Source organism: Eumetopias jubatus, unplaced genomic scaffold, assembly GCF_037043125.1.
Source record: "Eumetopias jubatus isolate StellerSeaLion01/CBP00866 unplaced genomic scaffold, mEumJub1_p1.0 scaffold_4, whole genome shotgun sequence".
Lineage (NCBI taxonomy): Eukaryota > Metazoa > Chordata > Mammalia > Carnivora > Otariidae > Eumetopias > Eumetopias jubatus.
The window spans coordinates 155,923,459-155,951,060 of record NW_028274810.1 but is presented as its reverse complement, the minus strand read 5'-3'; the positions used below and the strand labels follow the sequence as shown (position 1 = coordinate 155,951,060).

The 27,602-nt window shown below is 36.9% G+C and overlaps 1 protein-coding gene across 4 annotated transcripts in view; it reads left to right on the top strand.

The window, feature by feature from the left end:
- Nucleotides 1-27,602, top strand: part of WWP1 (WW domain containing E3 ubiquitin protein ligase 1) — a 107,896-nt gene that overhangs the window by 55,122 nt on the left and 25,172 nt on the right. For all 4 annotated transcript variants that reach the window (XM_028113068.2, XM_088022792.1, XM_028113074.2 and 1 more), the window contains 10 exons: nucleotides 2,582-2,766; nucleotides 11,070-11,400; nucleotides 17,189-17,284; nucleotides 19,301-19,475; nucleotides 21,766-21,820; nucleotides 21,905-21,989; nucleotides 22,118-22,246; nucleotides 24,725-24,800; nucleotides 24,908-24,979; nucleotides 27,232-27,320. In XM_028113068.2, coding sequence (XP_027968869.1) covers nucleotides 2,582-2,766; nucleotides 11,070-11,400; nucleotides 17,189-17,284; nucleotides 19,301-19,475; nucleotides 21,766-21,820; nucleotides 21,905-21,989; nucleotides 22,118-22,246; nucleotides 24,725-24,800; nucleotides 24,908-24,979; nucleotides 27,232-27,320 — 1,293 coding nt within the window. The remainder of the gene's footprint in view (nucleotides 1-2,581; nucleotides 2,767-11,069; nucleotides 11,401-17,188; nucleotides 17,285-19,300; nucleotides 19,476-21,765; nucleotides 21,821-21,904; nucleotides 21,990-22,117; nucleotides 22,247-24,724; nucleotides 24,801-24,907; nucleotides 24,980-27,231; nucleotides 27,321-27,602) is intronic.

The following is a 27,602-nucleotide window of genomic DNA, read 5'->3' as shown; positions in this document are numbered from 1 at the left end:
GGGGAGCCTGCTTCTCCCTTTCCCCTTGCTTATGCTCTCTCTCTCTCTGTCAAATAAATAAAATCTTTTAAAAAAAAAACAAAAGAATACTTAAAAAAAAACATAGTGGAGTATGACAAAGTGTTGCTTCTATTAATACTAACATCATTATTCCTAAGTTGACATTAACTGATTCTTATAGATCACTTGAATAGATAAATATATCTTCTGAATATATATTTGGCTTAAATAAATATATTTACTTAGTGTCCGTATGAGAAAATTAAGAATTAAAAGGGTACAACAGTTAGGTAGATTAAAATAGTGTGTGTGTGTGTGTGTGTGTATCTGTAATCACATCTGTTTTTATAATTTTTGAAATACAATTTTAGATGGGTAAAGGAGCTTGAGTTACCACCAGTCTGAAACCTAATGTTGTTTACTGCATATAGTAAGACATTTTTTTTTAAAGATTTTATTTATTTATTTGAGAGAGAGTGAGAGAGAGAGAGAGCACGAGAGGAGGGATGGCCAGAGGGAGAAGCAGACTCCCCACTGAGCAGGGAGCCCGATGCGGGACTCGATCCTGGGACTCCAGGATCATGACCTGAGCCGAAAGCAGTTGCTTAACCAACTGAGCCACCCAGACACCCTAGTAAGACATTTTGAATGAAAGATTAGATCTACAGCACCGGAAGAACTTCAAATGAGTTATTTTACTTAGACTTCTGGATCACTGATTCTTGCTGAGTGGCTGGGGGGAGCTATGCAGATCAGAAGAATCACTTGGGAGCTTCCTTCAGACTTCACCTGTCCAAATTTCCTGAACACATCTCATTCCAGATATATAGGTGACAAAGGAAGGGAAAGTAGCATTCATTAATTTATTCATTTTTCATCAGATACTTATTACATGCCTGTTTGGTGCCAGACACTAGTCCAAGCACTAAGAATACTAGCCCTGTTCCTGTGAAATTGCATTCTGGTGGGATAAAGGTAGATAGTAAACAAGTGAAGAAATAAATTAACTAATTGGAGATAGTGATAAGAAGTATGAAGTCATTGAAATAGGACAAGGTGACAGGAATGGAAGGGAGCCTGTTTTTTAAAGAGAGATGTCGGGGGAATCACCTCTGAAGAAGTGCCATTTGAGCTACAGTTAAAGAGCCAAAAATGTACTATCCATGCAGAGTTCTGACAGGAGAGCATTATTCTAGGTAGAGGACATAGCAAGTGCAAAGACCTTGAGTTTATTTTCAGTTAATTTACGCTCTACAAATTCATCCAACTCTAGAATATAATATTTAACCTTTTTTTGATAATCCTGTAATCATTATAATATTACTGCCTGTATATAATAATTTATAATAAACATTTGAAGACTTTACAGCATGTTTCCATATTCAGTAAAATTGATATGTAGTATATCTGCTGCAAGGTGAGCAAGGAGGAACTTGGAGAGAAATAGATTTGAGATAGATGGGCAGGGCTCAGGGCCATGATCTGATTTTTATATTTTATTTATTTATTTTTTAAGATTTTATTTATTTGGGGCACCTAGGTGGCTCAGTTGTTAAGCGTCTGCCTTTGGCTCAGGTCATGATCCCAGGGTCCTGGGATCGAGCCCCACATCGGGCTTTCTGCTCAGCGGGAAGCCTGCTTCTCCCTCTCCCACTCCTCCTGCTTGTGTTCCCTCTCTCGCTGTTTCTCTCTCTGTCAAATAAATTAAAAAAAAAAAAAGATTTTATTTATTTGACAGAGAGAGAGAGAGAGAGAGTGAGCAAGCGCAGGGAGAGGGAGAAGCAGGCTCCCCACAGAGCAGGGAGCCCAATGCGGGGCTCGATCCCAGGACCCCGGGACCATGACCTGAGCTAAAGGCAGACACTTAACCAACTGAGCCACCCAGCCACCCCTGATTTACATGTTTTAAAAAACATTAAGGCTGCTTTGTGGAGGGCACATATAGGGTGGCTTGTGTATTTGGAAAAACTGTTAACTTATGTGATATCGCCCAACTCCCTATCCACTGCCAATAAGATTTAAAATGTTTGGTGTTGTAGTTGTAGATTTATTTATTTGCAGTTCAGATATGTACTATAAATTCTTTTAACTCTGCAATATAATACTTAGCTTTTCTGATTATCATGTACTGATTACTTTAGTGCCAGTACATTGTAATTTGTAATCAATATTTGAAGACCTTTTCAGCTTATTTTCCAGTATTCAATAAAATTACAATAGGTTGGAATTGATTTTTTAAAGTTCCATAAGCTTTTTGAAAATACTTTTAGAGCATTTTAAAATAAAGATTATTCTTAAATATTTAAAATGTATGACTTGATCATTACTTTGAGGGACTGAATTCATTTTGATTTAGTATATTTGTGTATCTGAGTGTACAGTTATCTGCCAGTGTGGATACCTGGAACTGAAAGTAATTTAAACTTTAATGTCATAAAAGCATGCTGTATCATTTGTTCATTACTCTTTCTCCCTATCACTTTGTTTGAATATTAAGAATCTGGTAAATCTTTCTTATGACAATTCTGATGGAAAGGTACTTAATTTTACTTATTAAAGAAAGCATTTTTTTTTTTTTAAGGTTGGCTGTTGAAGGTACAAATGGAATAGATAATCATGCACCCACAAGCACTCTAGTTCAAAACTCATGCTCTTCATATGTAGTTAATGGAGACAACACACCTTCATCTCCGTCTCAGGTTGCTGCCAGACCCAAAAATACACCAGCTCCAAAACCACTCACATCTGAGCCTGCCAATGACACTGGTAAGCATGGTGATTTATGACTCATTGTTTAAATGAAAACTAAATTAAACTTTATGTACCAATGGCTACACTTCTTACTGTACAATCTTTCTTAATCTTTAGTTCTGTGATAGGAATCTAAAGATCACAATACCTGGAATATTTTCTAATAATTAGAATTTTTCTAGATTATTTAGGAGGGTATTCCAAATATATTTTCAGTTTAAAAGTAACAGTACATTTCACTAAGCATGTACTTATATGGTAGATTCTTAGGCTTTATGCTACAAATATTTCTGGAAGTAATTAGGTAAAGGGCCAGTTATTTATTAAGTTCACTCCTGATTCATGAAAAGTATAAGAATGATGAATGCTCATTTCAGAAAGGCTTATATCACCACTCTCTTTCAATCTTGTCATCATCCTCCATTTAAACTATGGAATTTGGTAAGTTAGCTTTTCTTCCTAAAATATTTAGCTGTTTGAATAGATTGATGAAAGTATCTATTGACCACTGGTTAGTTGCATGGTTTAGTGTTTGAGTATATTCAGATGTTGATGAAGGGAGGAGGACTTACCGAGGCTCCCCCATTGCAGGATCTCTTATTTATACTCCACAGCTTGTCAGGTACTTTATAGGTCCTTCCCATTGGGAACAAATTCACTTCCCACATTGTTCTCTCATTTATCCTTGCCAGAAATTTCAGGGAGAAAATAAAACACATAAGCAACCAGAATTGAAAGCTCCATTGTAAGTAATTACCACAACATTCACAGTAACTGCTAGGAAACATAGGACAATCATAATCTCTAACATTTGTGCTATATATGGTCTAAACACTATATGTTGGGGTGCCTGGGTGCCTCAGTAGTTAAGCATCTGCCTTCAGCTCAGGTCATGATCCCAGGGTCCTGGGATCGAGCCCCTCATCGGGCTCCTTGCTCAGCAGGGAAGCCTGCTTCTCCCTCTCCCACTCCCCCTGCTTGTGTTCCCTCTCTCGCTTTGTCTCTCTCTGTCAAATAAATAAAATCTTAAAAAAAAAAAAAAGAGTAAACAGTATGTGTCTATTTACTGATTTAACTCTCACCATAACTAATTGAAATAGATACTAAAATCTTCCCCTTTGCCCAGGAGGAACTCAGGTGCAGAGAGATCACATCTAGGGAGTAGAAGAGCTGTAATTGACATCTAGCTCTCTCAGCTCTCTGCCCTCTGCTTCACTTTGATGTGTGTGATTTTTATAGTGTCTCAAAGTTGTACTGTTCATCTTTTATACTATGATAGGCTTCAAATAATCCCTCTTCCAACTTAGTGATTATGTTTTCACCTCCTCTGATAATTGTTGGTGGTATCTGACTAAACAATCCCATCTGTCATCATTCTATTGGCCAGTTTACAAAGACTTCCAGAACCTCCTCTGTTGGTAGCAACCACTCTGCCAGTGTCTTTTGTGTGATCTGTCTCCCTTAGTAGGAGGATGAATTCAGGTACTTCTCAAGGAATGGTATTAGTGCAAAAATGGTATTCCTTTTTTTAATCAAGAACTTTAAATCAGTTTTCATGTTGGAGTGTGGGTATGGGTAGGAGTGTGCATATTCTGTGTATAACATGTTACATGTTTTAATCCCTTACTTACAATTCAGAGTCCTAAAATCTTTAAAACCAAAAGGATGTTTTGGTAAACTCCTTTGATGGCAAAACGACTAGAACTGATTTCAAGGTATTCATAGTTTATCGTGCTTAGTGTATCTCTCCATTTTGCCACAGAAGTAATATTGTGTACTTACAATGTGTAGCCTCCAAACCTGCTCACTCAATATACAATATGTGTGCCATATTAATTTCTAAGTTCTGAAAACTTACAGATTCTGAAACACACTTGGCCCCAGGGTTTTCAGATAAGGGATTGTGGGCCTGTGGTAAGGAGTTTTAAGACAAATGATTTCATTTTACCAGAGACAGTATTATACAAGAGGGCTTTTAGGGGGGCGATTTTTTTCTCCCTCCTGTTCATTTGAGTTTTGATTAAGAGGGTCCATTTGATAAGTTTAGTTGCTGTAAATATTATTTTAAGCTAACTAGGAGGAGGCAGTCATGATTGAAAAGATTAGATTTGGCATCTAACAGGACTAGGTTCAAATCCCAGCTCTGTCATTTAATGTGTTAACTGTGTGACCGTAGACAAATTTCATATCCTCAAAATTTAGCTCTTCCATTTATTAAAAGGGGATGATAATTAACTACCTGGTAGGGTTGTTTCAAATGTTAAATGAGATAATCTAAAAGATTACAATAGTCTTTGAGTGGTGGTAGGTATTTAAGAAAAATACTGTTTTCTTCTCCACTTCCCACTGTCCCAAAACTTCTAGTGTGAAATGACTTTTTCTAATACTTAATTATTCTTTTATTAATAAAATAGATCAGTGCTCAGTATGGTAAGTTTCAGGCAGAACCGACTGACTTCACAAGTTTGTTAAACTTTTGTTTATAGCTTTTTATTTTGAAATAATTATAGAAAGTTGCCAAGAAGTGTACAGGGATGTCCCATGTTCCCTTCACCAGCCTCCCCCTATGTTAACATGCAGTGTATAACTATGATATAATATCAAAATCAGGAAATTGGCATTGACAGAATCTACATTTCACTAGTTACATTTGCATTTTGTGTGCATGTAGTTCTGTGCGGTTTTATCATGTCTGGCTTCATGTAGTTGCCACTGCAGTCAAGATACAGAACCACACCATCACCAAAGGCCCTCTCTCTCGAACACTTGTGTGAATTGACTTTAAAGAAACTTAAGGTGCATATATAGAAACAGTTCTTTGTCACACTTTTAAAAAGGAGTAAAAATGATACTCAAACACTCCAGTATTTCTGCCTTTTTCTACTTTATTTGAACAGTTACAGTGAGGACAAATGCATGGTGGTTTGAGAGGTACATATCATAAAGTACGAGGGAAACTTCTCAAGGATTAAACATGAAAGTAGGGAGATATGTCTTGTAACCCAAATGTGTTGAAAGTAAGCTGAAAGTAAGGATTGGGATACATTCATTAAGAAACCAAGTCAGTGAGTGACACCTGGGTGGCTCAGTCATCAGTTGAGCATCCGACTCTTGATTTCTGCTCTGGTCATGGTCTTAGGGTCCTGGAATCTAGCCCTTAGGGTCTGCACTTAGCCTGTGGGCTGCTTGGGTTTCTCTCTCCCTCTCCATGTGCCCTTTCCCCTGCTTGCACTCTCTCTCACTCTCCAAATAAATAAATAAATAAAATCTTTAAAAAAATATACAAAAACTTAAAAAAAAAACAAACCCAAGTCAGTGGGTGTGGTCTTATATCTGTAGAGAAGAAAATGCTTTGCATAAACTTCTATCCTACCTGTCACACATTTTAAATACTAGCTTAACGTAAAATTCTCCACATTCTTGAGCAAAGAGCCTATGATCCTGACTTTCCTCCCTCTCTTTTTCTCTCTGCCTTCCCTTTTGTCTTTTTTTGGTAGTTTGTCCTTTTACTCATCCTTATACCATTTGTTAACAGATGTTTATTTTGCAGGTACCACAGATGTTTGTTTTGCAGGACACTGTTTGCCGGCTGGGTACATATACATCAGGGTTTCTCAATTTAAGCACTATTGGGCCAGATAATTCTTTGTTGTGGATGGCTGTCTGATGTATTGTACATTCCTGACCTGTACCCATTAGATGCCAGTAACATCGTCTTTATCCCCTAGCTGTGACAACCAAACATAGCTCCAGACATTGCTAAAATGTCTTCGGAGTGGGGGGCAAATTTGTCTCCAGTTGAGAACCACAGATCTATATCAGCAATAATCTCTCCAATCAAAGATATGCCCACTCAGAATTTCCCCTATTATTAACATTTTGCATTACTGTGGTATACTTGTTTTCTGGTTTTGTTTAGAGAGGTCTTGAGTGTAATTTTAATGTTGAACTTACATAGGGTCATTGTGTTAAAATGTTTTGGTCAAATGGTACTAAGAGTTTTTCAGTTGATTCTTGTGAATGTTTTAAATGAACTTACCCTCTATGAATGAGTTTCATCATTTTATTTCCAATATTTTTCACTTCTTTCTTGTCTTAAATGCATTGTCAAAGTAGGCAGCCGTATCGGAGTGGTGATTGTGATCTTCCTTGTTTTGTTTCTGATTTTAGTTTGTTCCTGACCTTAATGGAAATTCTCCTCATGTCTTGAAGTTAATATGTGATGCTTACTGTGGGTTTCTGGGTTTCTGATGGATAATATAGATTATTTACTGATTTCTCTTGATTCCTCTTATCAAGTATTTTATCAGGGTTTTATTGAGTGCTTTTTTGTTTGTATTGAAAGTAGTCATATGGCTTTTTTTAATGTGTTAGCATCGTCGATTTCCTAACATAATTTCCTAATACTGAACCATCTCTTAATTTATTTAGTTGCAACTTTAGAGCTATATTACCCTCACAGAATAAATTAAGAAACTCAATTTTTCTTTTTCTTCCCTAATGTACTATACCGCTTTAAATAACATGGGAGTGATCTGTTCATTGAAGGTTCGTAGAATTTTCTCAGAAAACTTGAGTCTTGTGCTCTTTGGTGGAATGATATTAGATATTTCATCACCTTTTTCATTCTACTGTGATGAGTCTTTTTCTTTTTTATTTTCTTTTTAAAGATTTTATTTTTAAGTAATCTCAACACCCAATGTGGGGCTCAAACTCACAACCTGAGATCAAGAGTCCGCATGTCCCACTGACAGCCAGCCAGGTGCCCCATGATGAGTCTTTTCAATTTTTCTTTCTGTTAACTTAGTTAATATATTTCAAAGCTTAGCTTTTTTTTTTTTTAGATTTTTTTTTCTTTTTAAAGTAATGTTCACACTCAAAGCGGGGCTCAAGAGTCACATGCTCTAGGAACTGAGCCAGCCAGGTGCCCCATAGTTAATATATTTGAGACTTCCTGATAAAAGTGGTTCATGGCATTCCTAGTGTTATTCATATATGTTTTTCTTTATAAAACTCAGAAAGGTATACTTAATGGCTTCTCCAAATTTACCGGTAAGAGTTCATGTGAAGCATTTGTTAAAAATACAGATTCCTAGACCCTTCCTTAGAGATTTCCCCAGAAATTCATTAAGTCTAGAGTGGGAACTGAGATCTATAGTTTCAACAAGATCTCAACTGATTCTTCTCAGGTAAATTAGGAAATTCTAATCTGTTTTACTGTTCTTTTAATTCCTTGTACCATTTTTCCTGCCTGGCTCTGGAATTGACTGTTAAGCTCATTTATTGCCATTCTTTCTTATATCCTTGGATACTTCTTTGGCTTTGTCCAGTAGCATTTGATATAATTGTTTTCATTGCCATTAATTTCCCTAAAGTTTATAATTTCATTATTATTTCCTCTTTAACTTAGTATTTAGTTTATCTTGTAAGCAAATTGGTTGTGGATTGAGGGAGAACTATCATTTTTATGGACATAAAAGTATCAGTTTTCTCACTAGTAAAATGGGAATAATGCTGGTATCTGTCTCAGCATTGTTCTTTGAAGACTAAATAAGATAACTCTTAAAAAGTGTTTAGCAGATTATGTCAGATTTTCAGTAAACATTTTAGTAAGTTATATTTTGTATTGCTTTCCTTCTAGTTTTTTGGTGTTTTGTTTTGATTTGTTTTGTTTTGTTTTGTCGGAGAAAGAGCACAAGCAGTGGGGGCTGGCAGGCAGAGGGAGAAGCAGGCTCACCGCTGAGCAGGGAGCCCGATATGGGACTCAATCCCAGGACCCTGGGATCATGACCTGAGCCAAAGCAGACGCCTAACTGACGGAGCCACCCAGGCATCCTGCTTGTTTCTAGTTTTATTGTAGTTAGAATGTGGCCTCCTTATTGTATTATAATAAGGGATTTTCCTTTGGTCTTTGACATGTCAGGTTTTCTAAAAATTTTTAGAGTGTTTGGATGGAATATGTACGTAAGAAACTAACTATAATTTAAGTCAGATGTATTGTGTTATTAAATCCTTCATGTGCTTAACTAATATTTCTACTAACACTCTTTAATCTGCATAGTTTTGAGGGAGGTATGTTCAGTTCATTTCTTCCTCTGTGATTTGTTTTTAATTTATTCATTCAACAAATACTTATTGTTTTCATATGGCAGGCATTTTGTAACAGTTGGGGAATACAAGAGTGAACAAGTCTGACAAAGCTTTCACACTCTGAACTTAATGAAAAGAAATAAAAACAAATACATAAATGATTTCAGAACACGAGAACCTAAACAGGTTAGGGTGTGGCAGGAACAGCATTAAATAGGGTACTTAAGCACTGCCTCATGTGGTTTCTGAAGATGTAATTGAGCATGCACTTGAAAGGATGAGGAGAAGCCAGTCATTGGAAATTCCAAGACCATGGGAACCACAAGTGCACATCTCTGAAGTGGGAAGGAGTTTGTTCTATTCCAGGAACAGAAGAAAGGCTATTATGAGAAATCAAGGGTAGCTGTGGAGCAGATTAATGTAGTCTTTAGTATAGGCCGTGGTTAAAGTTTGGAATTTATTCTGGCAGTCGTAGGAATTCACTGGTGTGTTTAATTAGGGAAGTGAAAAGATCAGTTACATGTTTGGAAAAAGATTTCTTTGGGCTGTCATTTGGAGAATGGGTTGTAGTTGGACAAGAGAAAAAGCAGGCTGACTAAAATTCGGAGGCTGTTGCCAGTATTGAAAGCAAGAAATGATGGACCAGGAGGTAGTGGTACAGATGGAGGAAGAGCTGAGAGCACTTGCTTTTGAATTACTGTAGGAGAGAAGTTTCTGCCTTGAACAACTGAATTGTGCTATTTAATATTTCATTTTCTTCCTTTGTTTCTAACAGTTTGTGTTTTGTGTGCTGTGTTTTACCATGCATAAAGGTTAATGACTTTCTTCTTGGACTGAATTATCTTTTCTCAGTTATTCCTCTTTTCCCATTTAGTGTTATTTTGCTTTGAAAATACTGCTGCTAAGCTTTTCCATTTTTGGAAATTAATTTCTGCACTGTTGAAGAGTAAATATTAAATGAGATAATTCTTTAAGTGAGCATCATATAGAGGACACCAGAATTTAGTCTCTCTATGCACATTCTTTTTTCATTTCTCTGTGTTATCTAACAGTGTTTGATACAGGCTAACTGTAAATATTTTATTTCCTGTATTTTTTTTCCTCCAAGCCATTCTCTCCCCCATATTTGGACAGAACTTAATTCATTCTCTTGGTTGTTTTGTAATTACAGTTTGATTCCTTTAATAGTACATTTCCTTTCCATTATTTAAATCTTTTTCTTTCTTTAAAAATCTACCTGATGATTCCATTACTCTTTATTAGGTCTCCCTCCCCCATTTCAATTAGAATTTTATGTGGCGTTTTCTTTGGTCTTGGTCAATAATCTATTCTCTTTCCAGTTTTAATTTGGCTCACTTTAATAGTGACACATAATTGAAATTCATCAATCACATTTAAAATGAACATTAAGAAAATTGTATTAGTGGATCCCAGTACTGAGTCATTTCTTCAGAAAGTGTAGAATAAATTTCTGGATCTTTTTGGCAGTCCCCTGTAGTACTAAATTAATGCCACTGTGTATTTCCCCCATTGGCATTTTTGATATTAGCTACCCTTTTGACATTAGCTACCATTTGCATATGAAAAGGGAGATTGAAAGGGATCATTTAAAGTTTTTATATAAACCATGCAGACTTTCAAAATTGATCATTTGGAGGAAAAACATGTTATACTCATGCTGGTTTCTCTTTTCCTTAAGTTAAGGTTATTAGTGTGTGTATACATACAGTGGACCCTTGAGCAACAGGGATTTGGAGCACCAACATCACCCCACCCCCGACCCCTGCCATTTGAAAGTCTTTGCATAACTTTGGAGTCCCCCCACAGATGTAACTACTAATAGCCTGTTGTTGACCCTCAAGCCTTACCAGTAACATAAACAGTCAATTAACACTTATTTTGTATATCTATTATATACTGCATTACAGTACAGTAAGAGAAAATGTTAAAGAAACTCATAAAGGTTTGTACTGTATTTATTGAAGAAAATCTCCATATGTGTGGACCCTCATAGCTCAAACCTGTGTTGTTCCAGGGTCAACTGTATTCTTAAATTTTTATTATTTATATGTTCATCTGTAAAATGTGAGCAAGAAAAAACATTATTTTATTTTCGTCAGTACCTGATACATTACTCGGGGTGGATTAGGAACTAAATAAGTATAACTGGTGAGTTGTTTGCTTTATCATTCCTTGATAGTTCATCTTACTGATTTTTCTCTTTTCAGTTAATGGAGAATCATCATCTGCACCAACCAATAATGCTTCCACCATGGGTACTGCAACAGTACCTGAAGAAACCTCCTTGTCTTCAAATTGCACTAATACTACTATTGAAGATCCTCCACAAGAAATACTGACTTCCTCAGAAAACAATGAATGTATTCTTTCTAACAGTGCAGCATTTGGATCTGAAGCTAGAAGTACTTTAGACCCTGCTGCCTCTAATTCTGGAAATAATTCTGCTTTTGAGGCAGCCAAATTAAGACAGCCAGATGGGTGTGCGGAACCTGTACGGCAACAGTCTGGAAATACCAACACAGAAACTTTGCCATCAGGGTATGTTAAATATATTTTTTTAGAAGTTTGACTTACATTTGAATAGCAACTTTTTAATAATATGACTGTTGAATGTGTATATAAAATTTTTCCATTGTTTAGTAATTTGAAATCAAAGTTGGAATCTGATTGATATAATTCATTTGCCACAAACCAAGTACTTTTTAAAACTGAGGACAGTTACTAATTAAGTATGTGCAGTATGAAGGGAAAAGAAAAAACCTAATGTTAATTTGCAAGACACACTTGATTTGATTCTTGGTTTATTTTTACTTCTAGAGAAGAATGACCGTAACACTATATAATTACTTCAGTTCTCTAGCTTCCTTTATGGTCTGCTCCCCAGGGCCCAACATGGCCATCCTTTTTCTCAGTTAGCACTGAGTGCTGAGAAAGTCACCTAACTCTGCTGATTACCTCTGTTAAAAATTCAGGTTTTCGTTGCTGCTTAATAATTCTTAGTTCCCTTTAAATTTTCCCATTGAAAATATTCAGCTTCCCAAGATATCCTTTAAAGAGTTATCCTATGTGTGTATTCCATTTGGTCATCTCTCCCAGATTTACTTAACAGGTTTTTTTGACTCTTTACTTGGCTTTGATGATACTAATATGAGTTAATCATTCATTGTCTCGGACTTCAAAAAGTTTATTTCTAGTGGCTCAGATTTGTACACATATATGTGGTAGTTTGATGGTGCTGCAATAGACGTACGGACGCAGTGCTTCCCTGCACAGCTCACAGCAGTTAGCAGGGCTCCTCTTGGAGCCGTGGAAACTGCACTGCTAGAGGTCTTCTGCCCTCAGTTTCTCATCGCAGTCATTGTGTTCATAGCCCTGTCTTATTTTCTGAACTGTTTTTCTCAGTGTTGTTTGCTGCCTCATCTGATTTGCCCACTGCCTACTAGTGGTTTCAGCCTTTTTTAGCCTTTGTTCTTATGCTTGCATGTTCTTCTTCCTCTGTTGGCGCTCATGCTCTCCCGTCACTGTAACTATCAAATCTGTTTGTCCGGGCCAGACCTTTTTCTGAGCTTATTTTCAGCTACTTCTGGAAATCCCCACTTGTTTCCTGCCAGCATTTCAGACCTTAAAGTATCTTCCCTTCTCTCTCAAAAATCTCTTTGTCCCTTTGTTTTCGGTCTTTGGCAGCTTAGTCACTTATCCTAGTTTCATGTGTCTGCCACTGTGACACGTATATCTTAAGAAGCTGTTAAGAACCTCATGGTCTGGTGGGAGGGTAAAGATAAGTAAGCAGCAACTATACCGCATAGTTAAAAGTGGGCTAGACCTCAGTTTAGCAGGTTGTGGGTGGGGAGAGTAGCCTACACTACTGAGATCAAAGAATACTTTCTGAAAGAGATGACCCTTGAGTGCATTTCTACCAGAGGGTTAGGAGTTAGCAGTGCAGTAATGTAGGCGCCAGTAGTGAAAGGCTTCATTTTCAGTAGAGCCAACTGTATGTTCATATCTCTGGCATCCATAAACATGTATAAGTAGAATTCAGGAAATAGTATTTTGTTACAGCTTGAGTTCAGCATTTGAGGAAGTGACACATGTAGTACTAAAGAGTAAACAGTTCTATGAAGAATTTTGTATACTTTTTCTAAGAGTGTGGGAGTATTTTCCTGAAAACCATGAATAAACATTAATGAATTTTAAGCAGGGTTGTGGCATTGTCCTGTTTACATTTTAGTTAGGTCATGCATTCTAGCAGTGGTATAGACAGATTTTAGGAGTCAAGGAGACAAGTTAGGATAGCAGCCAGGGTGGTTTATAAATGAGAGAAGCAGGCATTATGATTTAAAATGATAATAAGCACATAAGCTTAATTCTGTGGGGGCCAAATAAATGCTTCAGCATGCCTATAGCCACCATATGTGATCTTTGTGTTAGGAGACTTTTGTAGTAACCTACATAAGTGATTTTCAAGTTGCAGGTTGCACCCCATTAGCAGATTATGACCAGTATTTGAACACATAATTGAAGTAAATCAGTATAGACCAGAATAGAAAATACTGAAGAGTGTTAGTTGTAGTGAGAGTAAACATTGTTTCCAGAAAGTTTATTTTTCTGGTGCGGGTTTGTGTGTATAAAATCTGTAGGTAAATAGCATTCTAGTACAGAGATGTTTATGTAAAACATATTTCTTATTCTGTGAACTGTCATCAAAAAAGTTCAGAAGCGGGGGTACCTGGGTGGCTCAGTTGGTTAAGTGTCTGACTCTTGGTTTTGGCTCAGATCATGATCTCAGGGTCCTGGGATTGAACCCAGCTTCGGGCTCCACGCTCAGCCTAGAGTCTGCTTATCCCTCTCCCTCTCCTCCTCACTCCTGCTCGCACTCTCTCTCTCTCTCAAATAAATAAATTAAATCTTAAGGAAAAAAAGATGCTTTAAAAAAGAAAAGTTTAGAAACTTCTAATCCAGGTGAAAAATTAAAATAGCCAGCACTAAGATGGACGCTAGTCTCATAGGGTGATGATAAGATGTATCCTGGTAATTAGTTGTGAAGAGGCAGTAGAAAAGAAGAATGGAACAAAGGTTGATTCTTCTGGCTTAGGCAGTACTCTCTTTGTGTAACTTGTCCGAGTTAGCAGTTTTCAAATTTACATCATCTTCTCTCTTTCCTCAGAAATCTTTCTTAGTTCCTGTGTTTCCTCTCTTTGTAACTTGCTCAGCTATTTAGCTAATTACCAGTGAAATCACGAGTGTTCTGAGAGAAGAGTATTCCAGTCTGGAGATGATGTTTGAATGTTATGCCAAGCATTATCTCACCCAAAGACCTTTGCATTTGCCCAGACTTGTGTGTGGAATGTTATTCCTCTGATATCTGCATGACTCATTCAGGTCTCTGCTCAAATGTTACCTTACTCCAGGGGCCTTTTCTGATTCCCCCTGTTTAAATCAGGCCGCTCTGCACCCATCCCCTTACCCTGTCTTATTTTTGCCCAGCTTTTTGCTAGGAAAATTTATAAACATGCAGAAAAATTTAAAGAATTTGCCAGTGAATACCCTGATACCTACCAGTAAATTCTGTAATTGACATTTTACTGTTTGCTTTATCTCCTGTCTCTTCATCTCTCTATCCATCTAACTTTTAAATGCAGATCAGTGAGTTGCAGACATCAGTATATTTTGCCCTTCAGTACTTCAGCTTTTGTCTGTCATTAACTAGAGTTCAATATTTGTTTAAAGTTTTTTAGGTAAAGTTTACATTCCATTTTGATGCGTTTGGACAAACACATATATTGGTGACCAAACCCTTATCAAAATATTGAATATTACCATCATCCCAGAAAGTTCTCTAAGTACCTTTTTCAGTCAATCACTGTTGTAATTTTTTTTCCACTATAGACTTTAGATTAGTTTTCCCTGTTACAGAACTAAGTATAAATGGAATCAGCATGAATTTTTTGAGTCGGGTTCTTCTAATCAGCATAACTTGTATTATTTTTCTTTGTAACACTTAAATCACCATGTGACATATATTTGTGTCTAGTCCGTTTTCTCTCCACTGGACTGGAAAGGGCTTTATTTTGTCCATTTCTGTACTTCTTGTACCCAAAACCATGCCTGCCATATAGCAGGTACTCAATAAATTTTGTTAAATAAGTGAATTAGTGCCCGATTAAATGATTTTGAGTGAGTGAACAACTGGGCAAAGGCCCTGGCTTGTAAATGCTTCTGAGGAAGTGGTTAACAAGGTCAAAAACTGCTAAAAAATTTAAGATAAGAACTGAAAGGCACCGATTGAATTTAACAACAAATTATTTATTGTTGACCTTTGACAAAGCAGTTTCTGGGAAATAGAGCTGTATTCAGAGTGCTGTGTAATGGAGTGAATGGGAAGGGTAGAAGTGTGTAGAAAACATTTAAAGAGAACTGGTATGTGAAGCTTTTTACCTGTGAACACACAGAGAAAGGAATGTTTGGTTGGTGGAAATGCGCAGGAGGAAATGGAGAACTGAGGGTTAGTTTTTGTTTTATAAAATGGGAGAGTTTAAAGTTTGTTTGTTTAAATGGGAGAGACTTTAAAGGGTAGTCAGATTCTAATGAGGAGGAGTCTGTGGACACGGATGTTAGCAGTACAGGAGAGAATGAGGTAACTGTTCTTTGTGGTTTATGAGAAGGCAAGTCTTACTATCTGTCCCATTATCCAAGTTTGAAACCGCTAGTTATTCAGTCAGTAACTTAATTTGGTTATTTTATTGTAATATATTTCACCAAATTCTTCCATATTTACTTACTCAAGTGTGCTCTGGTCAGAAGTCACAAAGGGATTGAACTTCATTTCGGCCACTGGTGCTTCAGTGAAGGCCACAAAAAGGAAGAGAGCAATAGTAATTTTGTAACAGATAAGTTTAACAACTTACATGATCCTGAGTCAGTTCTGAACTTGGGCATTTTTATTGTTCATAATTATTCTGAAACATTTTGTGATGTGTTTATTGGATGCAGCTTAAAAGTAAACTATTAATTTTTTTACATGTCTTTTTTAAGTAAGTATGTGTATATGTGTACACCTTGTGTAGGGAATAGCTTTAATATGTATAATCATTGTGTAAGAAAATAATTTAGGGATGCCTGGGTTGCTCATTCGGTTGAGTGTCTGACTCTTGGGTTTGGCTCAGGTCATGATCTCAAGGTCATGAGTCCAAGCCCTGTGTTAGGCTCCATGCTCAGTGGGGAGTCTGCTTGAGATTCTCTCTCCCTCTCCTTCTGCCCCACCTCCCACTCCGCTCTCTTTCTCTCTCTAAAATAAATAACTTAAAAAAAAAAAGTTTAATAAAGGCCAAGAGGAATCAAATTAAATTGGTTCCTGGGGTTTAAGAGAGAGAAAAATACTTCCATTTATTCTACTTTCAATTGAAAACAAGAATGTTAAACTCAGAAATAAGGAGGTTTTTATATTTTATATTTAACATTTTTCTTCTATACCATATTACAGAAAAGAATGGAGAGGAAGAAACAGGAATCACAGAGGAGAAAACAAGAGTAGGGAAAATAAGAGATTGAGAATCTTTGAGATGGAACAGAAAAAGATGAAATTGGGATGTCCAAAAACTCAGGAGTTTTACCAAAAACAAGAGGGAGATAGTTGTATACAAAAAGAAGACACTGTATGGATATCAAAGAATTTTTGTGGAGCAGTGTCACCACATACACTTCTTTAATGTAGTTTCTGCTAAAATCTTTTAGATACGTATTTTTGAAATTGCAGGCAAAAGTAAATATTACCTCATTAACATTTTGTGCCTTGAGTGTGATATTAGGCTGAAAGTTCCTCTACTTTTGCTTAAACTTGTCTTTTTTTTTTTAAGATTTTATTTATTTATTTGAAAGAGAGAGCACGAGCAGGGTGAAGGGCAGAAGAAGAAGGAGAAGCAGACTCCCTGCTAAGCAGGGAGCCCGATGCGGGGCTCAATCCCGGGACCCTGAGATCATGACCTCAGCGGAAGGCAGCTGCTTAACCGACTGAGCAGCCCAGGCATCCCTAGATTTGTCTTTTCTGATGATACATTTCTGATAATAAATTTTCTGATGATAAATTCTATAAATTAGTAACTTTTTAAAACTTTAGGTATTACTTTATCCTCCTTTAACTATATTTATTGAGTTTCTGATACTGTTAATAGAAAGGGAATAATTAAGAACTTAAAAGGCACTAATAATTGGGAAAAGAAACTTTATATGTGTGTAAAGTAAGACTTGTAATTTTCCTGATTATAAGAAGGAATGATTTTTCAGATTGTCATAGTTATCTTTTATTTTTGTTTTTGCATTTTTATTAAAGGTGGGAACAGAGAAAAGATCCTCATGGTAGAACTTATTACGTGGATCATAACACTCGAACGACCACATGGGAGAGGCCACAACCTTTACCTCCAGGGTAATGTGGCATCTTTATGCATCTCCAGTTGTGTTTTATCATACATGTGATTTCTTAAACTTATTTATTATAACATAAAATGATTCTTTCATTGTGCATGTTATATTTCTTTCATTTACTTCTGTGAATAATAATTTCAGTAAATGAGATTTGTTATATCGTATCTCTTCTACAGTTAGTCTGAAGGGGCTTCCTCAAGAGATTGTCAAACACTGGCATGAGTTACTGAGAGTAGTTATGGAATTTTGGTCCAATTGTAGTGCTTGTCATTGGTTTTTAAGGAATGAAAGGCCTATTTAGGAAAATTTGTATGTATGGTTCTCCACAGATAGTGGTCTAAGCTATGTTACATGAGATTTAATGATATAAGAGATGTGAGAGTGGTTCAGAGTTATGATCTAAAAGATTACTGTAAGTAAAATTGTATTACCTTATGGCTAAACTTATAGAGGGTCTTAAATGAATAAAAACATTTCTATTACAGGCTAAATAAATTCATGCTGTTAGGCTGTCATTCACGGTCATTCACAAACAGATCTTCCTTTTCCTTTGTGTTCTTATCTTTCATAACTGTTTATACATATTGTGCTGATAGCTAGTTGAATTGTATTATTTATATATATATATACTTTTTAAGATTTTGTTTTTATTTATTTATTTGCCAGAAAGAGAGCACATGAGAGAGGGCACAGGCAGGGGGAGCAGCAGGTAGAGGGAGAAGCAGGCTCCCCACTGAGTAGGGAGCCCAATGCGGGGCTCCATCCCAGGACCCCAGGATCATGACCTGAGCCGAAGGCAGACACTTAACCAACTGAGCCAGGTGTCCCTATTATTTATTCTTCTCAGAAACTCTATCTGAGGGGCACCTGGGTGGCTCAGTTGGTTAGGCATCTGCCTTTGGCTCAGGTCATGATCCTGGGGTCCTGGGATTGAGCCCTGCATTGGGCTCCCTGGGAGCCTGCTTCTCCCTCTGCCCCTCCCCCTCGTTTGTGCTCTTTCTCTCTCTCTCTCAAATAAATAAATAAAATCTTTTAAATACATACATACATATGTACATACATACCCAAAAAACCCCACTCTGCCTGTACCTGCAATATTTTCCTTATTGTCTTTGCTACTCACTCAGAGTATCTGTCCTTCCAGATGTAACTTAAAGGTCCACCAATATAAAACACAGTCCAAGTCCAGAAAATTCAAGACAAGTAATGTTATTTTTGTGAGATTGGTTGCTGAAAGGATTCTTAAATCATTGTATGAGTTAATGGCACAGAGAAGAAGTGTTTGTGAGGGAGCTGAGATGGGGGTAAGTAGGAGAACTCTAGGCTTGCCTTGTCCCTCGAATAAGCTACATAACTAAGTTAATGGCACAAATTGACTTAACAGTTATCTGAACCTGGGAGGATGGAGAGAACTTCAGTCGGTGGTGAAATAGGAAAGGGCATTTTGTTTTGAGGGAATATTCAAACAAAGAGATGACAAAGTGAAACATACACACTTGGGACCAGCAAGTGAGTTGATTTGACTTTCGTGTAGGTCCCTTGAAAAGGGCTCAGGGGAGATGAGGCTGAAATGGTGAATGGATTCATTTTTAATGCTGTGCCAGAGAGCTGTGATAGGTGGAATGACATGACTGAATCTGCACTGTGTTCAGCCGGATAACAGCAGGAAAGTTAAAGACCTGTAAGTTGAGTTATAGCCCTGAACTTGGGCAGTGGCTGGAAGGGCAGATCGCTAGGTGTACAGTGAGCACTCGGTAGCTTCTTAACCAGATAAAGAGAGAGGATAGTCAGATTGATACTGAGACTATTCAGTCTTTGGCCCCTTTTTTAGACAGTTCTTAGAAATCATGTAGTGGTAGAATGGAAGGCAATTTAGCTAAAAAAAGCAAGTTACATATTCAGAATTTTACAGTTATGTTGTCGTGTCTCTGACTTTTAGATTATATGAGTGAACTGTTAACTAAAGACTTTCCAGTTTCTGTTCAATTTTTATTCATGCTTACTTTGTTGATGGTAGTTGGGAAAGAAGAGTTGATGATCGCGGCAGAGTTTATTATGTGGATCATAACACCAGAACAACAACCTGGCAGCGGCCCACCATGGAGTCTGTCCGCAACTTTGAGCAGTGGCAGTCTCAGCGGAACCAGTTGCAGGGAGCGATGCAGCAGTTCAACCAGCGATACCTCTATTCGGTAAGAGCAGGTTGTGAGATGTCAATACAACTCTTCCTCCTGGCATTTGCTCTTTTCTACTTTGATGATTTTGAAATGTTATAGACTGCACTGCAAGGTATTTTTTATTTACTCTTTAATAAATAATTATTTCTGATATACATACACTAGGTTTTTTTTTTTAATTCTAGTTTACTAACATAAGTACAGTTTTTGTCTTTATTAAGTGGTAGTTTCGTAAGTGAAATTTCTTGATGAAATAATTTGTCTTTCCTAATTCCCTTTAATTGGAATTATTTTGTTTGCTTTAAACAAAACTGGTTACCTTACTTAAGATCAGGCTTGCCATTTTCCAGATGTTCTGATTCCCATCTCAGATTCTCAGAAACAACACTTTCATGTGGAAATAGTTTTGTCTGAGAAATCTAATGCTATCTGAAAATTTGACCAATTGATGGTCCATTTATTGCCATAAGCAAACATCCACAAGAAGACGGGGGTTAGGGCCCCCCGGGTGGCTCAGTTGTTAAGCATCTGCCTTCGGCTCGGGTCATGATCTCAGGGCCCTGGGATCGAGCCCCGCATTGGGCTCCCTGCTCCGCGGGAAGCCTCCTTCTCCATCTCCCACTCCCCGGCTTGTGTTCCCTCTCGCTGTGTCTCTCTCTGTCAAATGAATAAATAAAATCTTAAAAAAAAAAAAAAAAAAAGATGACGGGGTAGAGGGAAACCTTTGTTAAATAGGTTTGATCACAGGAAGTGGAAAATACAAATTTTAAGTACCGGGCATCTCTAGAGAGTGTTTTGAAGCAACTTGAAAACCCAAAACATAGAGGCTAGCAGATAGGGAGGAATTAGGAAAGACACAAAAAGAAAACTTAAATAACTCTTTTTTCATTATCCTGCCTCAACTTGGCTCTTTTGGCTCCATTTTCTTCAGAGGTTAAATAATAAGTTCTCATTTGCAGGTTGACCCATTCTCCTGGTATTCTGTAGCCAGCATAGAGGGAGTGGGCCAACCCAGCTTACATAGCATCTCCTGCTGCCACCAATTGCTGGTTCTTTGGAACTTGTACAGAAATCTGTAGTAAGGTTTCGTTGTTTAGCTGTATATAGTAAACAAGAAATTACGTACTGTGTGCTTTTGTTCTAGGTCAACTTAGCTGTATATGTGAAAACCTTGGGGAAACAGGGCAGAATTAGGTCATAGGGATGTAGTAGAAGTGTGTTCTCCTGCATACAACATCCTTAAACAGGCTGAGGTGTAATTATCTAAGTATAGCACAAGTCTGGGATAAAAGTCCAGGCTAACACATACATTGGCTTAGTAATGCCACCTGGTACCCAGATTCTGTGTGCATTGTTACCATTCGTCATGCTTACCTTGGTCATACAGAGCTGCTGCCCTTTGGGCTTCATTCCCCATTGTAGACAGGAAGAAAGGGAAAGGGGAATGAGAAGGGCAGATGGCTTTTATCTTGCAAGCCCTGCCTTTTTACTCGAAAAGGGATGCCCTTACCAGGGACTTCTGCCAGTGCTCACTGGCTAGAATTGGTCGTTCTACCAACTCAGCTGTGAGGAAGGCTGGAAATGGAATATTAGATGGACACATTGCTACCTCAAACAAAAACATGGTTTGAGTGTCAAGGAAGAAGGCATGGGAAATGGATATTGGGTAAAATTAACAACATCTATTATAAGGTTATAAAATATTTATCAAGATGCATTAAGATGTATTTTTTCAGGTGATGATTTTTATATTTATCATTCTTTTAAAATTGATAGAATGTTTATATTTTCTTCTGAATATATTTCTGGGTTATAATATATGTAAGCATGAATGTTTTTATTTATGAATATATAAAAGAATACTAATATTAAGATAAAGATTTACTTGTATAAAGATGATACTGGATTTTAATGTTGGTTTTATTAGTAGGTGTGTCTTAATGAGAACTGTGATTATTATTGTACTTTTAAATATTTTTCATTTAAATACCACAACTTTCTGTATGCTCTTCTCTCTCATTTTCACTCCTAACAGATTATTGTAGAAGGGTAGAAAATTAAAATATTGATCTCAATATATTATTTCTAAATCATCTTAGAAAAACTAATGATTTTATCAACTGATGGATTCCTCTTAACTCATAACATTTTTAAATGTACTTTGTGTCTTGAAATCACTTTATTCACATTCCTTTATCATATTTTTTAGAAAATCACTATAAAATGTGGTTCTACCAAGTATTTAGTTTATCTTTGCTTTTATATTAATGTTTTTATTTTTCCCTCCAACCCTTTCTCCAATCAGGCTTCAATGTTAGCTGCAGAAAATGACCCATATGGGCCTTTGCCACCAGGCTGGGGTAAGCTGATATGTTGTTGGTAAAAATATCTGAAGGTATATATAGTAAATAGTCATTAAATGCTGTGCTTACTCTATTTTTTAGAAAAAAGAGTGGATTCAACCGACAGGGTTTACTTTGTGAATCATAACACAAAAACAACCCAGTGGGAAGATCCCAGAACCCAAGGGTATGTGTGTGCTGTGGCCTTAATTAAGTCATCTTACATATATCTGTGGATAGAATCAAGTAAACCTTGATTTGGATGTTTTTAGTACCTAGAAAATATTCACCTATGACTGTAACTTTATCTTTTAGCTTACAGAATGAAGAACCCTTGCCAGAAGGCTGGGAAATTAGGTATACTCGGGAAGGTGTTAGGTACTTTGTTGATCATAATACAAGAACAACAACATTCAAAGATCCTCGCAATGGGAAGTCATCTGTGTAAGTGAAAACCTGAAGTTCTTAAATGCTGTTTAATGAGGACATAAAAACTTAGCTTCAAGTTTAACAACAGATTGTACTTTATGGATCAAGAAAACCTATATAAGTAAGAGCCCGGTATACCCATCTTTGCTTTACATTACTACAGAATGAATTTGTAGCACATAATGTGTTAATGATGATAACAAATATTTATCTAGTGATTGCTATGTGCAGAGTATTGTTCTAAGAACATTGTATAAACTAGCTCATTTTATTTCCCAACAACCTTAAGTAGATACTATTATTTTCCATTTTTCAGTGCAGAAACTGAGGCTTAGGGAGCTTAACTAACTTATGCAAAACCAGGCGGAAGGGAATAGAGCTGGTTTCAGACCAAGGCAGCCTTCACAGAGACTGTGCTCTTAACTGCCCATCATGCTACTGTAATTCATGAAGGAATGAGATGTTAACACATTTGAATTTTCCAGATAAAAGTATCTTAAAACAGAGCTCACCTTCATCCTTACTCTTAGGTGTGATATCTTTGCATCACAAAGAAAACAGAAGCAACCATAAAAGGGTTTTTGTTTTGTTTTTTGTTTTTTTTGCAAATTCCTACTGTCAGATCTGCCCACCTCCCAGCATCCGTCTTCCTTCTTGATCCTATAGGTGAATTATCATTGTTCCTATCAAAGGCAGTCCCTTTGCTGGCACTCTAGATCTTTCCCCCTCTTTCCCATTTAATTGCTCCAGCAGTTATCGTCTTTCTATCCTCCATCGTCAGTTTTTCTTCTTCTACTGAATTATTCCTCCTCAGCTGCTGTTTCTCCTCTATTAAAAACAAACAAAAACACAACATTTTACCTTGCAAATTAATTCTGTGAAAATTCATTTTTATTGCTGCCCTTTACAGGAAAAGTACCTGAAAGCATTGTCTCTACATTGCTGTTTCTAGTATCTCTTTCAAACAAACTACAGGGAAGTTCCACTGACCCTGAACTTGTTAAGGATACCAGTGACCTCCACATTGTGAATTGTTAATTCAGGAGTTGGTTGCAGTCCTGTCTCATTTGATTTAGGAGCATTTGACACAATATATTTCTAGCTACCTCAACTTCAGAGTATGTCCAGAATCCACTTAGGTCTCACCACATCCACTGCCACCACATGGTCACCTGAAGTGTTGCTTCTGTCTCTCTGCTTTCTACCCACACCTCGTATAATGTTATTCTCCATACAGCAACAGGATTGACTTTTTCTCTCTTTTTTCTATTAAGTATAAAGTCATTCCTTCACACAAAAACTTTTCAGTGATTTCCCATCTCGGAGTGAAAAGGAGAGTCCTCACAGTGGCCTCCACTGCCTTACAGAATGTGACCCCTGTTAGCTCTTCATTTTCATCTCTGTTTTCTCCCATCATTCATTCTGCTTCAGCTTCACGGGCCCCCTAGCTATACCTCAAGCACCTGGGCTTTTACCTCTGAATAAAAGGGTCTTTTATTCTGCTCTTTCCCCAAATATGTACATGACTTAATGCCCTCCATGTTTTTGGTCAAATACTAATTTGTCTGTGAACTCAACGCTGTTCACCCATTTCAGAATTTTAAACTTCTCCCTATACCACTCCATATCTTTTTTACACTGCCTTTCTCTCTCTCTCCCTCTCTCTTTTTCCTGTCTGAGGAGCAGGAGTGATAAAACGTTTATCCCCTTCTAACACACTTCATAGATAGTGTACTTATTGTTTCTTGTCTGTCCCCTTAAGTGGTATATAACCTCCACAAAAACAGGGTTTTTACCTGTTTTATTAACAAATAACACTCTCATTGGTTAGAAGAATGTCAGGTAATACTATATATTTCACAAATATTTCTTCAGTGAATTCACTTGAACCTAACAACATAAGAGAACATTTTCCATCCATTCCAAAATGTTCCCTAAGATCATGAAAGTTCTTTGTGCTTATATCTTAGGCTCTCTCTCAAAAGGCGGAAGCCTCAGGCCTTCTCAGTGTGAATTGAACCTATCCCTCGTGCAACCCATTCTGCCTCTTCCCTCACTGATCAGTTGAGCCGTGTGACCTGGATGTCAATTATTCTTAGAAATTACTTTTACTTTGCATACTGTTCAGCAATGTTTCTTTCAGTTTGAGATTAGGTTTAAGTTGTGGTAGAATTTCCTTCCCTGTCTTTCTGTCTAGAGCTTCTATCCTCCTTAGATTTAAGTGTTATCAAAGGTTTTGTTTTTTTAATAGTAATAGACTTTAATATTTCATTTAACTAACTTCTTTACAAAAGACCCATACATACATACAATCTCACTCTTTGTGTGTGTCCTCATTGTGCAAGCCTTTTGGCCCACCAAATGTATCTTCTCTCCCAACAAATAACTTTCCTGTGGTCATTTGTAGGACTCTGGTATACTCCAGTTTCATACTGAGTATTACATATCCAGTTTTATTTTGAATTAATATGTGGTTTCTTTTTTTTTCTTTAGAACTAAAGGTGGTCCACAGATTGCTTATGAACGCAGCTTTAGGTGGAAACTTGCTCACTTTCGTTATTTGTGCCAGGTACTACAGTGGTAAATAAATCTTATGTTCATAATCACTTTGTCTTACCTTTATACTATACCTATACTACAGCTTACATGATGTCACGATATTATTTTTGTTTTTAGTCTAATGCACTACCCAGTCATGTAAAGATCAATGTATCCCGGCAGACACTGTTCGAAGATTCCTTTCAACAGGTAAGGAAGATTTTATCAGAATAAACAGTTCAACTTGTCTGATTATATCCTATATATATATTAAGGGAGTTAGGGTTTAGAAATTTTAAATCATGACTGCCACTTACTGAGTTTCCATTATAATAATAGTCATAATAAACCCCATCATGTATTGAGTGATTGCCATATGCTTGGCACTGGCATCTTACAGGTATCATTTCATTTAATTCATCCTCACAACATCCCTTTGTGATAACTCTTACCATTATGTCCATTTTATTTTTTTATTTTATTTTTTTTGAAAATTTTATTTATTTATTTGACAGAGAGAGACACAGCGAGAGAGGGAACACAAGCAGGGGGAGTGGGAGAGGGAGAAGCAGGCTTCCCGCTGAGCAGGGAGCCCGATGCGGGGCTCGCTCCCAGGACCCCGGGATCATGACCTGAGCCGAAGGCAGACGCTTAATTAACGACTGAGCCACTCAGGCGCCCCCATTATGTCCATTTTAAATGAAGCTTAAATAGTTTCTGTTCAAGGTGACACATTTTGACACTTTTCTAAGACTTCATTAACTCAAACAAGTCTTGATAATACAACCAAATTAAAATTAAATCAGTATAGATACTCTATTCCATGTAAGTATCCATCCCTTTAGTAACGCTGGTGTTCATTCTTACCTCCTCTAGGAGGTTTCAGTTTTAAAGGTTAAGATCTCAGAGGGACCTTGTCTGAGCACACTAGTCAAGATGGGAGTCCCTGCTCACCTCCCTCATAGTCCCATTTTAGCCCTTTATGTATTATTTTCAGTAACACTTAGCACCACCTGACCCATTTTATTTGTCTCCCTTACTAGAAGGTAAGCTCCATGGGAGCACAAACTACTTCATTTACTGCTGTTATTCTTAGTACCTAGAATAGTGCCCTGCACATAGCAGCTATTCAGTAAACATTTGGTGAATGAATAAATGTAATATGTCTGCCTTTCCTGAATCATCTGCAGAATATTTAAAGATTAAAAAAATCAAAATATTATCAGTTCTTTTTTTCTGATGGTATGGAGAATTTTCCATAAAAGTCTTCTCATTCCTGCCCCCCCCCCTCCAAAGTATTACAATGATGAACTGAAAGTCCCTGTTTATACAGGTACATAGGGACTTTTTTTTTTTTTAAGATTTTATTTATTTATTTGTCAGAGAGAGCACAAGCAGGGGAAGCAGCAGGCAGAGGGAGAAGCAGGCTCCCCGATGAGCAAGGAGCCCGATGTGGGACTTGATCCCAGCACCCTGGGATCATGACCTGAGCCGAAGGCAGACGCTCAACTGACTGAGGCTCCCAGGCTTCCCGGTACATAGGGACTTTTACATAAACAAGCCAAAATGAAATAGCAGCACTCCAAAATCAGAGATGTTCATATCCTAGCTTAATTTTACTAGCTGTTGGAATTCGGGCAAGATACTTAATGCAGCTATTATCAAAACATTTTTTGGTTTGAGTTAATAAATTCTTAGTGTGTTCTAAGATCTGTTTGAGCTTTCTTGTAGTAAGTGTACATCCAGATTCATGAAAAACTTTATTTTGCTTTGTCCTCTGGTGTGGGGAGAACCATGGTCTGTTTGATGTGCGTGACTGTCTATGAGGCGAAGTCCTGCTGCTGAGCTGTGCTGTCAAGACCGGACATGCCGGTCTTGTTCTTGGTTTTGACACGTGTGGTGGAAGTTATTCATTGTTATCTAACAGTAAAGCCTGTTTGCTAGAATCCTAATGTAAGCCATTAAGGATTGTGAAAATTGGGTATACATACTGTATAAATTCTTTGCTTTAGCTGAGTTCCTTTCCTACTGAGAAATGGTATATGTGGCATAAGCAGGACCCAGAACAAGCTCTTTTGCTTCTCATCAAATGTTGCTAGTTAGAAAAATTTATAAGTCGCCTTTTACAAGATTTTGGTAAAATTTCGGGAGCAACAGGGGAAGGAATATTTTCTAAACTTAAAAGCTTTCTGTGTCACTCTTCCTCTCTTGCCACTAACCCAAAGTAGAACTACCATTTAATAGTAGAAGAGGGAAAGAGATTTTAGAAGGTGAATCACAGAAAGCTTAATAAAGTAAGTTTGTGGAACACATCAGTTGATCTCGAGTTAAAAGCATTTTTGTTTGAGATAAGGAAATGTGTAATTTTGGAAATGCAGATGAAATTTAAATTGAATTGTTTTGGAAGAAACTTAATGCTGTATATGAGTGTTTTAAGTATACATGTTTTTGTTTTTAATTAGATTATGGCATTAAAACCCTATGACTTGAGAAGGCGATTATATGTAATATTTAGAGGAGAAGAAGGACTTGATTATGGTGGTCTAGCAAGGTAAAATAAAAACACATCTGCTTTGAAATAATTATGTCTCCATTGTATGCAATGGATGTATTCTTGAAAAGATACATTTCTTCAGTAGCAATCCAGAGTTATTTTTAAAAACAAAAATTAAAATATTAGCACAATTCTGGAGGTGTTATTATTACTGTCTTGGTTATCCTGTACATTTTCTCTGCATATATATAAATTTTTTGTATGTGTGTTATAGTACATATGTGCTATTTTTTTAAACAGAATTGATCATACAATATGTACAATATAGCAACTTCATTT